At 40.0% G+C, this 15,196-nt stretch overlaps 2 protein-coding genes across 2 annotated transcripts in view; both read left to right on the top strand.

Moving 5' to 3' along the window:
• The first annotated feature begins 912 nt into the window (after nt 1–912).
• On the top strand, nt 913–5,656 carry LOC114448920 (cysteine-rich venom protein). The gene is made up of 8 exons (XM_028426165.1): nt 913–1,059; nt 2,025–2,028; nt 2,281–2,381; nt 3,396–3,486; nt 3,800–3,942; nt 4,847–4,935; nt 5,060–5,142; nt 5,523–5,656. Exons 1-8 carry the CDS (start codon nt 1,000–1,002, stop codon nt 5,654–5,656), a joined length of 705 nt encoding a protein of 234 aa, XP_028281966.1. The 5' UTR covers nt 913–999.
• A 2,903-nt stretch (nt 5,657–8,559) lies between these two features.
• Nucleotides 8,560–15,196, top strand: part of plcl2 (phospholipase C like 2) — a 41,279-nt gene continuing 34,642 nt past the window's right edge. Inside the window, exons 1-2 of the mRNA XM_028425161.1 lie at nt 8,560–8,900; nt 9,176–9,606. Of these exons, the coding sequence (XP_028280962.1) occupies nt 9,355–9,606 (252 nt within the window). The 5' untranslated portion in view covers nt 8,560–8,900; nt 9,176–9,354. The remainder of the gene's footprint in view (nt 8,901–9,175; nt 9,607–15,196) is intronic.

Here is a 15,196-nt window from a genome sequence, read left to right as displayed (position 1 = left end):
TTTACTGGCTGCAAAGATGTGGGCTGCAGCAAATTGTCCAGGTCCGCCGTGATCGAGAACAGCGACCGTTGGAGAGCCCCCAGTCATGAGTTGGCATTATAGACCAACAGGATTTGCTAAGCTTGGCAGAAATTGTGATTTGATTTATATCGTAACAATAAATTATTGACTGGTATGAAAAAACAAATTCTGTGATCAGTCATGGAAATCAGTCATTGTACTGATTGTGAAAGAGTAAAACAAAACAACTTTTTGCCAAAACACAAGATATGCAGACCATAGTCACACTCACACACACACACAGAAATTTCGGATGAGTCTGCTGCCATTCCAAAGAAGTAAAAGGTCAATTTTTCCATACATATATTGGTCAGAATCCGCTTTGGGATGCATTGTATTTTATGCCAAAGCCAGCAATGGGTGTGTCTTCAGCCAAACAGGAGCCACATGACTAATCCATTTACATACATCACCATTCATTTTTATCTTTTAATCTACCACTGCTCCTTTTCTTTTATTTACCCTGACCCTCAAAAGTCTTTCTATCCTGTGTAAACACAAGCCAATACATCAGGTAGTCACTACACCCATAGTGCTTAACAGTTCCTTGTTTACCCCCTGTCAGCTGCACTATTTTGAAGACAAAGCCTCTTCAGTGTTGTGTGATGGACTCCTGGTTGTACAGTATGCAAAGCCCTGGATACTGCTGCAGCACTTTCAGCTGATGGAAACCGTGACACATTTATCACTGTAGTGAGCACCTGAGCTGGAACTATAAGAGGAGGGACAGAGAGGTGCCAGCTCACCTTTTCCTGAAGACCTGGAAGCAGGTACGACACACCAAGATTTATTTTAGTATGATTTTCCAATCCCTTTAAATATAATAATAATTTAATGGGTGTTTATTTTTAATCAATAAATTATTCAGAACACTTTTTTAATGCAGAACAAATGTCAAAGTGAGCCCTTTACCACAACAGGATCCTATCTGTCGAGAAAATGTTTGCAGTCCTGATTTGCATGTTGACACTGCATCAAGTCCACTCTTCCTGTGTTTTGGTGAGTAGAAGCATGATTCTGTTCTTAATTACATTAAGTATGGTAAGGTACTGTACAAAGACATGTAAGGACATTTGAAAATGTGAAAATGAAAATACAGTATTTTACTTCAGGTGGCATTTAACTCCATTTGTGTGATGTGAATACTTTCTTCGCCAGACATTCTGAAATTTCCAAAACAGCACATCTTGTTTTAGTTAAGTCAAAAAATGTTTCATCACCTGTGTAAATGTAACTTCAGTTAGGTTTAGACATTGAGACTTAGACAAAAACCTTAATAATACCAAACCATCTCTAAATAAAGATGAAACTTGTGAAGATTGGTTTTTAAGCGCAGTGTGGTGGTTCTGGGCGCAGCACCAGAGTTCATCTAACACTCAGTTAATCCCACTATGAGAAATGAGGTAGAGCGTTAGTAGAGCTGAGGTGGGTGGCTGCATAAGCAAGCAGCTTTTTATCTAAGCTGGTATGATTCTTATCACAACTGATAAGATCCCTTCTAGTATCCTCTGTGGGGGTGAATTTTATATAACTCACACATTTTAAAAATATTCGGACTTAAAATTACATATAATTATGAGCGTTACCACTTTGAGTGACAAGCTTCGCAGCTTCTGTGATTACCTGCCCACCTCAGCTTCATTCCCACTCCCCCTGTTTGTCCATATTTGGAGTTTTGGCGGACTGTAATGCTGCTAATGTGGTCGGAGCATCTCAGAGACTCAAAACAGTGCTTCAGAAACAAATGGGTGACGCCACAAAAGATTCATCCATTGTTTCCAATGTCAATGATACTTGAACCTCCACGTGACTGACACAATTTTACAATTATAGACTGTAACAGCAAATCTTAAAATACTGGCAGGGACCCTACAGTAAGTCCACATATTGTTTCAATGAGATATTAACCTGAATTTCCTCTCATTTTCAAATGCACTTCCATACATGCCATGGTGTGTCCACAGCAAGGTAAGCACTGTGATAAATGCATAAGTTTTGTCTGACTTCACAGCATCAGCTGACACCATGCTGCTAAGTCTCCCAATAAGATTATGGGATTTCCTTTGTGTTCTTTTGTTATGTCAAGCCATTTCAAAGCAATTAAACCAGGATATGTTTGTGAGTCATATCATGAATGTTAAGCCACCAGAGTAAATATCACTTATTATGTCTCTAATTTGCTGTTTACACAAGTGTGTGTGTGTGTGTGTGTGTGTGCAGACATTTGTCCTGAAGACACAGCAGTGCAGGCTGAGATCACAAACCAGCACAACACCTTCAGGAGGGCAGTCGAGCCTACTGCATCTGACATGCTGCTGATGGTCAGTGCTGCTGTCAGCAATCAGAAAATGTTAATATGAAATGATTGGCATTTGTTTCACCTCACAATATGCAAGAGGTAAACTCCTAAGCTACTCACAGCTGTGAATATTGAAAGGGGGCAGGCATCTCTTTAAAATCAGGGTTATACAGTCTGTGGAGTTCACAGATATTTTTGACACTCACTTCAAATCGCTCAAACCCACAGTCCAAATGCAACTGAAACGTTAGATGGTCAGCAGAAAGAATACAAAGCCTTTTATTATTGGTAAACCTTGAAAGTAAGTAGTATAAACATAGTTATGGTTAGGAATTAAATACAAAAGCATATTCTAGCACTTACATTTTTTTTATTAAGGACATCAAATCTCAATAGTAAAGTAGCAAAACAACAAAAAGAAAAGCCTGGGCAGTCATCTATTCGACCAAACAATGGGTTTTAGAGGCCATATTACATACTCTTTTTGTACGGTAATTTCTTTCAAGTAACAGCTGAGTAATGACAATTCATATAACCCCACCTTTTGGTCATTTAGAAGCTGCATGCGGTGGTGTTCTTTGATTGGAGACTTATTGAATATTGCTAATGATGATTATCAAATTATCCATTTCACATGGACTTTTAACTCAGCATGCATGTGTGCTGTAAGTGCATGCACACACATTAATAGAAAGACAGTAGCCAGTTGAAAAGTATTAATGTACTGCCCAACACTAATGTTTCTGGGTGTCAGCAATAAGGTGTAAGGTTAACACAAGCTCTCAAATGTTTTTAAATGTCTGCTAACAAGTGACTAGGACTACAAGCTTCATGTACACTGTAGAAAGGACAAGAACATATTGGTGGTGAGATTCCTTTTCTTAACAAAATGTGTATCAATCAGGTTGGCCTAATGTGTCATCAGTGTTGCGCTCTATACTGGCAGCTCGGACACAGAATCTGACAAGAGAAATGATGTTTCTTTTTGCATTGAGGATTTAAAATGAAACTTGATCTGCAGTTTTTTCTTCTTCAGGAATACAGCACAGAAGTTGCAGTCAGTGCTCAGGCCTGTGTTGATAAATGTGTTCTGGCTCATGGAGCTCCCAGCACCCGCATGTTTAACGGTAACAGAATGTCTGTTTCATTGTTTCCTTTACATGCCATTACTTATATACCAACACAGAGAATGGGGAATAGTTTTCCTGTGAACTGAGTAACCTTGTGATTGATCAGTCAAAGTGAACATTCTTATCTTCAGTCTTAATGCCTTCATTTAATAACAAATTAGACAGAGTAACATGCAATTAGGTAGATTTTGATCTAGATGCCTTTTAATGAACCCTGTTTTATCTAAATAACTTTAGCCTAGGCATCAAAACAGAATGTTGCATAAACAGCATAATTTAGCACTGCCCTGTGTTTCTGTTCATCAAGCAGGATATGAAATGGGTGAGAATCTCTTCTATTCGTCCTCTGTTTTGTCATGGACTGATGTCATCACTGCCTGGCACAGTGAGGTGTCAAACTACCTCTATCCCAATGGATCCAGCAATGGAGGGCCTATTGGCCACTACACACAGGTACCAGCAGATTATACAGCGATATCGCCTCCCTTCAGCTCATTTTCACTTTTCAACATCATTGATGAGTAGCAGACTTCAATGAAGTCTTAAAGCATTAAGCAAGCATGTTGTAGTAGATTCCTGGAAACATTTGCATTGTCAATAGTAGTTTTAACCAAGCCCTATTTAGAAAATTGCCAGTGTAATGAGCATACCACTGCTCTGTGTTGAGTCTGCATGTGTTGGCAAATTGATGAAGGTGTTTCTTTATTTGCTTGTCCATGAATACTCAGGATTTCAGCACAAAAACATGTGACCAAAGCATCATGTTAGTGTCAAAAACAACCCAAACTGACTTAAGGTGTTTTACACAACCACTAAGGTAGCAAGGGAACCTTAAATGGAACTAGCCTCATATGCACTTGTCCTCAACAAAATACTTGATTATGCAGAACAAACACAAGTGAAAGCGTCCTCAAAAAGAGATCCAAAAGCCAGCAGGCAGGTGTGCACCACAGGAAGCAGCCACCACAGGGAGGGGAACCAGAGCAGACAACCTGGGAGGAAAAATAGTTTACAGAAGATTACAAAGGTTTCTAGATTGGCTGGTTCTGTACTACCACAGAAGGTAACTGAACTGTTAATCAGACTGTTAATCAGAATAGCAGAGGCGGGTGGAGCAGATTCCCTGCTCTGCAGCCGCAGAGGTCCCTGGAGCACCTGAAAGAAAAGAAATGAAAAACACAAGCAGCAACAGAATCAGCTGCCCCCCACGGCTGAGTCCCAACAGTTTCAGTTTATCATAAGCTTATCATAAGAAACAGACACTACTGTATTTAAAAAAATGCACAAGTCATTTATGACAAAGTTTATTGGACGTTTTAAAAACTAACCTGAAAACAATGTGTTTTTGTGTTGCCAGGTGGTGTGGAACAGCTCATACAGGATTGGCTGTGGAGTGACACTGTGTCCTAACAACATCTATTTCTACGGCTGCCATTATTACAGAGCGTACGCTACACTTTCTGTACCCACACAAACCAAATTGACAGTGTTGGAGAACACTTAATTCTAAATTAATTTTTGTTTGTGAAGAAATAGAGAAAAGACTGATCCCTTTTCTTGTTGACATCAGAGGAAACTTCAGGACATGGCCACCTTACAAGGCTGGACCCCCCTGTGCTTCCTGTCCTGATGCCTGTGTGGACAAACTCTGCAGTACGTAGAACATACTGTGATCGTGGCAGATGTAATGTTGAATATGGACATAGATTAGAAATAGTGACAACAATGCACTAATCTACAGTGGACAGATCACCATACTACAGTTTTAGAACACATGCAAATAGAGAAAACTAATAAGTAGTTAATGACACATCATACATTTGAAAAAGCAAGCTATAAAAATATTTGCAGTACAAGAGAATACATAAACATTATGCAAATACATTCATAAATACTTTTCAAAATAATTTTAGAAGCCGTTAGGGACTGTCCCAGCCGGTCCGTCACACATTAAGGAAACATTCCTGCTATGTTGCAATTATTGGCGTTATTGGTGTTTCACACTAATCTCTTCATTATTTTGTCATTTTTAGCCAGTCCCTGTCCCTATATAAACAAGTACATCAACTGTCCGACCTTTAAGGCCATCTTTGGATGCAACATACTAGTGAAGACCTGGTGTCCTGCTTCGTGTAAATGCACAAGTGAGATCATTCCAGTTGCCTAGAAACAATCCATTTGCAAACACAACTACTGTTCACTCTGTCTCTGTATACAACAACAGTAAACAACAGCAAAATAAATAAAGGATCTGATATCTGACTTTATAAAGGGGTTTTACTACTCATGTCAAATCAAAAACTCATGGATGCCAATATCATAACAACAATATATATATATCTATATCAATCATGAGAGACTCGGCGAACTGAATGAGAAAGATTTATTAAGTACAAAGTTTGAATGTGCATTGGCGTCCTAGACCCCGTCGTGAAGACCACATCCGGAAAGGGGGGAAAACGCAAGAGGAGAGGCTGCTGGATCAGAAGATCCCCCCGGGGTCTAGATCTGGTGGTGGTGGAGAGCTGGAGGGCAGGAGATAGGAGGCCTTACTGGCGTGGATCTGGTGGTGCTTGGGGTGGAGGAGGGTTGCCGGGTTCGATCAGAAGAAAGCTGGAGAGGAGATGGAGACTTTTAAATTTCGTGCTAAGCTGTGATTGGTCAGGAGAGGGATGGAAAGCCAAAGCTGATTGGTGAGGGAGGTGCTTTCTATTAAGCACCTGACTAAGAGAGCGGAAGAGAGGGGGAGCAGAGGAGTGAGGGATAGAGGGAGAAAGATTAGGAAGCGGATAGGGATACATGGTGAATGATGGGAAACAGAGTCTTCCTGATTGAATTTACACTAAGAGCTATATAGCTATAGCTATATAGTTGCATATAAGTTACATATGGTGTTGCTAGTTGCTAACTAGTTTGTGCAGAATTATGCTAGAAAATAATAAAGACATAATATAATTTTCTATATATCTTTTACATAACCTTGTCCTGAACAACCAACATGTTAATCATACTGGTACATATGTACACCCTGAAGTCTATTGCTTTAAGTTTCAAGAAATATTGAAGTTTATTTGGTCCTTAGTGGATTTTATTGGTAACACAATCAAATAAAACAGTGCGACATATTACACCACCACATATTTCTGAAGTTGGTGTTATGTCTATAATATGTACGACCACAGAATTCAAAATGCATACTATGTACTATGTATGCTTGTCAATTTAACCCTCAGGCGTCACTCTAAATTACTACCCTTTTGTGTCATTCATGGACAAAAACGTCCACTTCCAAAAAACTGCTATAAAAAATTAACAGATTACTGTTCTTACTTATTTCTGCATAAATATGTTAAACAACCTCAGCCCTGCTCAAAACTACCAAACATTAAATCATTTTGAGGAATTTAACCCTTTGAATGCCAGTTACATTACTTGATGTCACAGTATTTTTTTATGAAGAAAACACAAAAACAATTTTCCACAAAACAAAAGTTAGGTGGCTGAGGCATTATTTTTAAATCTGTCATGGATATGTCAAAGATTAGCCAAAATATTGAGTTATTGAGAATTGTTTCACCATGTTCTGGTGATGTATTTGAAAAATTTAAATTGGAATTCTAAAATGTGTCTAGAGAGAGTCTTTGTGCGTGTGGTAGGGAGAGGAGGGGATAAGTGAACTTATTGTAGAAGCTTTACATTTATACTGCAGCAATTGTAATGAGCATCAGTGATACTACCACACAGAACAGGTGCAGTCTAAGAAAAGAAAACTGTTCAGGGTAGAGAGGGTCTCCAAGCAAATGTACTGTCAGAAAAAAACGCTGCACACACCCGCTTAAACCAGCAGATGGCGATGTTGTACAACTCATGCTATCTCCAGCTATAATCAACATTTAATGTGTACCTTTATTTGGCCTGTGAATAAAATGTATTAAATCATGTAGAATAACGTTGTGTTGTGCCAATGACTCACTCTGTAAGTTATGTAGGAGACTTACCACCAAGTTTGTGTCTGACCTTTGAGTAATCATTCTGACATTCATCTGCCAGAACTGCTAGACTTCCTTAAAAAATCAAGAATCTTTATTGTCATTATGCAAGGCACAACGACGTTTTGTTCAGCAGCTCTTGGCTTAAGGCACACAGTAAGACACACAGAGGGAAAAGGGCACAAGAATAAAGAGTTTCTGTGCAATCAAATCTTTAAAGTGCCTGCCATGAATATATTGCACATATTGCAGTGTATTCCTTTCCACAGAGTAACAGTTTTATTTTCAAAAGAAACCTGATGCAACACCTCGAGAGGCAGTTATCCAGTTACCTCACTACTGAGATTGGTCCATCATCCCTCCAAGACTTGACACTTAACAGAAAAATAAAGGTTGTGAACTTTTATGTGAGATTATGTAGAATACAAGTCATGATTGTGAAACATCATATTTAAGCCTATATTTAGTTTGTGACCTCTTTATATGTTGCTGGGATTGTGGTGCATTTTCTTGTAGACTGTAGTACCAGCTCTCATATAGGACTATTACTGTAGACGTTTTTATGTTACAGACACATTCGCTTATTGGCTTTGTTTTTGTTTTTCAAATGTTGACTTTTCTGTTGAATTTGCTTTGCAGTGATTATTAATATTATTTTCAAATAGTGTGCTGTTTTACTATTTACAGATTTTTGTGTTGTTTAGTTTTTGATGTTTGTAGCAATTTAAAATATTGTTTGTGTTAACTCTGTGCTTTTGTATGTTGTCTATCCTACTTTGTAAATATTGTTGACTATTGTGTGTGCTGCTGCTAAATATTTTGTTGTGTGTACCTACTAGCTACTCAACCTCAGAGACTGCTGGATTGTGCTACTTTGTGCGCGTTATCCTCAACTTCTGTCATGTTTTCTCTTTCTGACTTGTCTTCTTTCATGTTACTTGGCACAGGCTGAGTGTACCGTGCTGCAGATCCACGCGTTCTGTAGTTAAAACGGCACGAAAAAAAAAAACAAAGGTGTGTGTGTGTGTGTGATTGACTGACAGCGCAGCCTGTTGCGTCTGCTGCGCATTCACGAGACATGCACATGTGTGGAAAGGGCTGATTTGAGTGACAGTTTATAAACCAGTCTGTGCGAGACCACACCACAAATCACGGAGTGTGTTTTCTTCATTTTTAAAGAAAGTTCACTCACGGTTTGAACATCAAGTGACGACAGAGGACGCGTCGCCGTTTAATAGCTAAACAGACCGTGTCGCTTCGAACTGGACATTATTGGGAAAAGAACTTTGAGCTAGCAGCGGAGGTGAGGTTAGCAGCTAGCTAAACACTCGACAGCAGCAGCTCAGACCCTGCACGGTTAGTCTGCTTGCACTTGAGTCGCAACTTAAAAAGGGAGCACGGAGAGAGCAGCCATATCATCAGGTAAGCAGCGAAACCTAATCAGAGGCAGGCGTGTTAACAGGAGCAGTGGAAGAGAGAACGGGGCATTTAAGGGGACATGCATACACACAGAGAAGACGGCTGTGTACCGGTTTCAATATGCTGCAGTAACCAGCGGCCGTTGGTAATTGCTCGACAACATCCGCTGTGTGTGCAATGAACGCCTTCTGCTCTCTACAAAGCTACAAGCTGCTTCTCTTCACGTTGTTTGTGTCATGTTGCCTAATTATGCTGATCGCTCTCCCCTCTGTCCACAGAGCACGATGCGTGCAGGAAGCCCCCCGGTATGCAGGAACCTGACAGATCCCTGCACCCCAAGATGATATGGCAGCATTCCGTGCAAACGTTGTGCCGAGGCGATAGGCCTGGCAGGAAACTGGAGTAAAGCTGAAACATAAGGCTTTGCCACCCAACAGCTTGTGTGAAAGAAGTGCCTATGGCGGAGTTTGGGGAGGACGGCGGTCTGCCTCCATTGAATCCTGAGGATACGGCCATGCGTAGCGACGAGGTAGCTGGCAAGACGCATTGCGATTCGATCCTGAATGGAGACTGTGGAATATCATCCGAAAACATGGTCGGTTCTGGATCCCTCGCCGCACCTGGCAGCCAGACTGGGCTGGAAAACGCCAACGGCTCCGCCAGTGTGGAGACCAAAACTGATATACCACGCAGGAGCAGCATTATCAAGGTAAACACCCTTCACCTACATGGGCTGCACTGATGTGTGAAGTTGCATCGCAGACTCCATGCTCTCCACCAGGCCGTATTATTTTGTGTACATGTTTTTCAGTAACAGTGTCCATACCATACTTACCATTAAACAGGTTATCCACAATAGATTAGGATTAAGATTTACTTTATTAATCCCAGTAGGGAATTTCAATGGTAGTAGCAGCTTATATAAGACCAGTATACACAGGACATAATTCTTATCTACATAAACACACACGCCATCCTGTACATACATGGAATCATTTGAATATAATTTGCCTGGGCTTGAATGTCAGTAATAGGGATATCATTTTTGCCTAAAGAGGCAGGATACATTTACCAGAAAGGAGAAAACAGATGTTTAAGAGTGGTTTTAAACATTACAAAATTAAAATTGCACATGAATAAAATGAACAGAAGTAAGTAACACTGAGTCGAGACAGGGAAAATGTTTCATTTGACAGATCCTTATGTTTAATGTTCTGAAGGGATTGCACATGTTGGTGTAAGTCTTTTAACAATGCAAAACTTAAAGGGTTCATTTCTAGTCAATATTGTACCTTCTTCTAGAATGGGGTCATTTTTGTTTTTGTTATAACACTCTGATTTGCTGAGAATACTTTTCTATGTGCTGTAAGTGCATATGTTTGTTTACAGTGAGTATTTAAAGATTCCAGGCACAGACTAAGGAGCTAGTGTCACTGGAGCCATATTTCTGTCAGTTCAAAGTGAGTTAAGCTAAACAGTTTTGTCCGAGGACTGAGTTTCATCAAAGTCCAAACAAAAGTGCAGCAGCCTTTAAATCCCTGCCATGCAGTCTGCCTGAGTGAAGTCCAATTCATTTTTACAAAGGAAGTACACAGGATGGACTGCCCAACCAGGCTTGTTTTTAGCCTTAAGCCAAGCACAGACCCCCAGCTTTATTTCTGGGATGCTGCTTCCTTGCCCACCTCATCCCTGTCCTCCTCACATCAGGCATTGTGGAAGAATGGAGGCCTGGTCTTACAGGCCAGACTGCGATACAGGTACGCAGATTACAGCTAGCCAGTTACCATACTAACTCGGTTCAAGAGCTTGAAGCAGGGCAAGTAGACTGAGATTAATCAAGAGACATTAATATTGGCAGTAAGTCTTGTTCACAGAATAAATAACAAACAAGCAATTAGATGAAAACAAGTTTCATATCAGTCCAGACAGTGAGCTGATTGAGAAATTTCACTTTGGCAGGCAAGCCCTCAGATTTTATGCAAACTGGCCCTTTCACAATACTCTTGGAGATATGGACCATGTACATTGGACACTAGCATGTAAGGATGATAGAGTATTTTTAGCTGCAAGATTTTGCTCTGCATACAGCTCTAAGTAACATGTATTTATTTATTTGGACATATACCACAAACAGCAGTCCCCAAAGTAAAACATACATTACAGCCAATGTATGTAACATTATCTTCCTTTTCTTTAGATTTGCATTTTCCATGTCATGCTTATCTGAAGGGAAAAGTTGGTCTGTGCTTTGGACATAAGTGGGTTCCATGGCAACAGTCTTGGCTTTGCATGTATTCATGTGGATGTGTATCATAAGAACAGGTCAGACTTGGTGCACTCTGTATTATTCAAAATGACAAGGTTGGACCTACCAAGACCAACCTTTTACCCAGCTGATGCTCTCCACTCCAGGTGATTCCACTACATTTGACCTTCTCTGGTGTTGGATCAGTGAAATGCTGCCAAAAGTGTTAGGTTTCTGTTCAGCCATCATCACTGCCCCAATGCAAAAAAATACATTTTATTTTCTTTCAGTCATGTATTCACATGATCACAAAAAGTGAATCATTTTATTTAGTTGAGCTTTTCATGGCTGCCATGATGGGATTACACAGGCCACTAGTGATGACATTATCAGTGGAGGCACATGCTTTGACATATTACTTGTTATGATTTGTTGCACTTACTATGTGCATTGTCAGCATCAACTCTAGTAGCGTAATTACTCTTATGTTTCAGTTTTTTTCTAACGTGCCTCTCGAACACACATGCTGCCATGCGCTGCTTTAGTATGCCTGTGTGAGAGAGCTGCTCTGCTCCTCTTATCATCTTAGAGGGAGAGTAAATTCTCTGGTATCACTAACAGTGTGGCCAAACAATAATATAAATTTAAATTTATAGCACCTTTTACAATCAACATTGTCTCTAGGTACTCCCTTTTAACAGAAAGAAACCTTGAGCAGGAGGAGAGGAGGAGAGGAGAAGAAGAGGTAGACAGGACAGAGAGAGGATGAAAGGGAGAGTGATGGTATCATACATGCAATAAACATCACACATTACAGAGAGCAAACATGACAGGTTGTCAATTGTAATGCTGAAAAACGATGTATTTGTTATTTAGCTGATATGTTGGCCAAATTAATTATACTAGCACTATAGAACACGACATAGGCAGGTGTTGACAGTAGACACAGTTAGTGACATAAAATGATGAATCACAGGTCAGCCTGATGAGAGTGACGAGGGGAGAGGAAGAAGAGGAGAGGAGTTGGGGGAACAGAGATGGTGGTGATGTTGAGGAGGTGGGGGAAGTGCTCGGCTCATGTTTGTGTCCCCTGACAGCATAGGCCTATAGTTAGACAGCTTTGCTATAATAAAGCTTAAATCCTAAGAGTTAATCAGCCTGTTGTACCTATTGCTGTATATTAAAAAGTGACTCTAACTATACCTATCAGCCCTACACACTTTTGTTTAGGCTAACTATACGCTTTACTAAACAGAAGGGTTTTAAGTCTGGTCTTAAAGGTGGAGGTGGTGCCTCTCGGACCCAGATTGGTAACTGGTTCCCTAATAGTGGTGCCTGATAGCTAAAGGCTTGTCCTCCCATTCTACTTTTACGAATCCTAGAAACTACAACAGGGTTCTTGCAGGGTCTTAAAAGTCTAAAAATGTCTAAAATTTAAAACTTTAAATTTAAGGCCTTAAAAAGTCTTAAAACGACCAGATGTTCACCCAGAGGTCTTGAGTTTAATCTCGTCACGTCTTAATTTAATTTATTTTGTCCATTCCTGAGAAGTGTTGGCTGCACAAAATGAGAGTAAAATGCCGTAATCAGAAGCTGATTCTGCATTGTCTCTCTTTCTGAGGGGCTTGGATAGCTACCGTTGTTGGAACATGGCACTACAAATCCCAAGATAACTGCTGGTCAGTTTGCCGCCATGTTTGAGATGCCTGCGTGTTCAGTCACTTCGCCTTCTCGTTGTAGAAAACATGGGGAAGTGTGATTTCAACAAGGCTTGGCTTGATCACAGCGATTTGTGCAGCTGGTTGCAAGCAGTTTTCAGCAAGCTCGCTGTAAGCTTTGCAAGAGGACCATGCAGTTAGGGACCTTGGGTGTGAAAGCGCTTGAGTCTCACTCCAAGGCGGACAAACACCAGCTTGCTGTAAAAAGCCTTCCACGGGCTTAAGCTATCCCCCCATTTGGCTCAACACAGTTTTTCAGTATGCCAAGGTTATGTGCATTGTCTGTCTAAATATAACATTTTTATATCTAATTAAATGTGTAGGTTTTTAGAAGATATGAATTTAAGCCTTACTGTTTTCTTCCAGTGAGTTCTCAAAGTTAGCCTACACAGGGTGACTGAATCACTGAGATCCCTACTTGCAAACTGTAATGACAATCCAGTTTTCTTTTGCTACTGCAGCTTTAGATCACAAAAATGATATTCATGCCAGCCCTAATTGGGCTAGCCTTAAGTTTCCACTCCAGAAGATGCAAATGTTTGGCCTTTTGATCTTGTAGATTGTGAGGTTGAGAGTTGCTTAAAGATGATGGTGACAATGGTGATGATGGTATGTCGAAAGCCTTCAAACTATGGGCAGCTGCTGTAGTCTATGCCTGGTCACTGTTGCTGTCGCAATGTCCTTCATAAGCTTGTAAAGTAAAATATGAAGAAAGTATTCATTATTCCTCACACTATTTGAAACATTTGCCAAAGCAAGAATTGTCAGAAACGCGCGTGGCTCTTGATTGGATGTTTTGACAGTAATTCCCTTTAGAGCCAGGTGTTATAAATTGTAATTTGAGTTGTGCATTGATTTTATAAAGAGGCATTATTCCAGTGGCATTATCTGGTTTGAGTGATGTTTCTGCTTGCTTTTTCCCATCCATTACTGTACACTAGGCAAAACCTAGGCTATATACAATGTGTTTATCTTATCTTAATAACAGATGTTATAAGAGTGGCATGTCACCTTACAAAACTGGGCAGTAAGTGACGTATGCATGAGTGTACATGAGTTTTGTTGAGGGTGTGTGTGTACAAGACGAGAGAGAGAGGTTTTGTGCCTGTTAGCAAGTTTTTTTGTTCGCGACAAGAATTAAATGTACAGTACGGAGTCAGGGTTGGGGGGTCATTTGTTGTCCAGACAGCTGCCCTAACTATAAAGCTCTGCGGGAAACCCTGACATGATGCTTCATACCAGACACACAAGAAGTCTTAAAATCTCATAGGCCTAAAACCTGCAGATTTTAGTTTTTTTATTTTAATCATGACCGGAAAATGTCATGCATAATTAATGCTATGTACAAAACAACTGAACTAAAAACCAAGGCTAAATATGCTGATGTTTATTTTGCCTTCTTAGAAAACGATTTGTAACAAAAATGGTCCAATTTTACCAAGTTTGCCACTTCTACAAACGTTATTGGTCCTGTTCACCACCACACTACAACCTACTCTACAATAGTGTTACTCCAGTAATCAGTGCAGATAACAAATTATAATAATACATTACTTGGTCCTTTTATCTTGCTAACAAAGTGTTGAAGTCAATTAATGCTAATTGTTACAGATGCAGGCAAGTGTGCAGGAGCAGGTTTCCTCAGAATTGGAAAGAAATGGCAATGTTTACATTTATTTCTACTTCTATATTCAATTTTAACCTCTCTGGTCAGGGGCTGGGCAGTTGATATGTTCAGCCACACTTGTCTTTATTCTCTTGGTTGTCCTGTCCTTTCATCATTGCTTGACTGAGGGCATGGCCAATTATATCTAGTGCTAGAAAGTGGTAATTCGTACAGGTGCAAAAAGGTTAGTATACAATATGTCTGATATCTGAGAGATATTATTGGTGTTTGAGACATAATACAGTCACCGTAGCAACAGTAGCATCATGGCATACACACTCAATTGCTACCTGTAAATAAACATCCGTGAAGAAGCTTATTTTCATATAGGTTGCAAGGAAATCAAGTACCTGTCTGTATGCCAGTATGTTATTGAATGTAGTTTCTGTTTTTGGCAGCTGTATTACCTCTGATAAATGTAAAGTTAAAAAAAAGCCAGCCAATTTAACCATGTTGTGTGTGTTAAAATTGCGTAGTTTGTTCACCAGAGGGCCATCCACAACTACCTCTTCTCAAACTTCCCATATCGGTTGAGCTGTAGTGTTAACAAGGCAGTGTGTTTTACACAGCCAAGGCATTCAGTTCTTGTAAAACGGCTTCTCTGAAGTGATGGGAGGATGTGGTTGCGACAGCACCAACCACATTCTCATAGTAACAGCTCTAATACTTG

Source organism: Parambassis ranga, chromosome 16 (assembly GCF_900634625.1).
Source record: "Parambassis ranga chromosome 16, fParRan2.1, whole genome shotgun sequence".
NCBI classification, from domain to species: Eukaryota; Metazoa; Chordata; class Actinopteri; family Ambassidae; genus Parambassis; species Parambassis ranga.
This window is presented reverse-complemented; position numbering and strand designations above follow the sequence as displayed.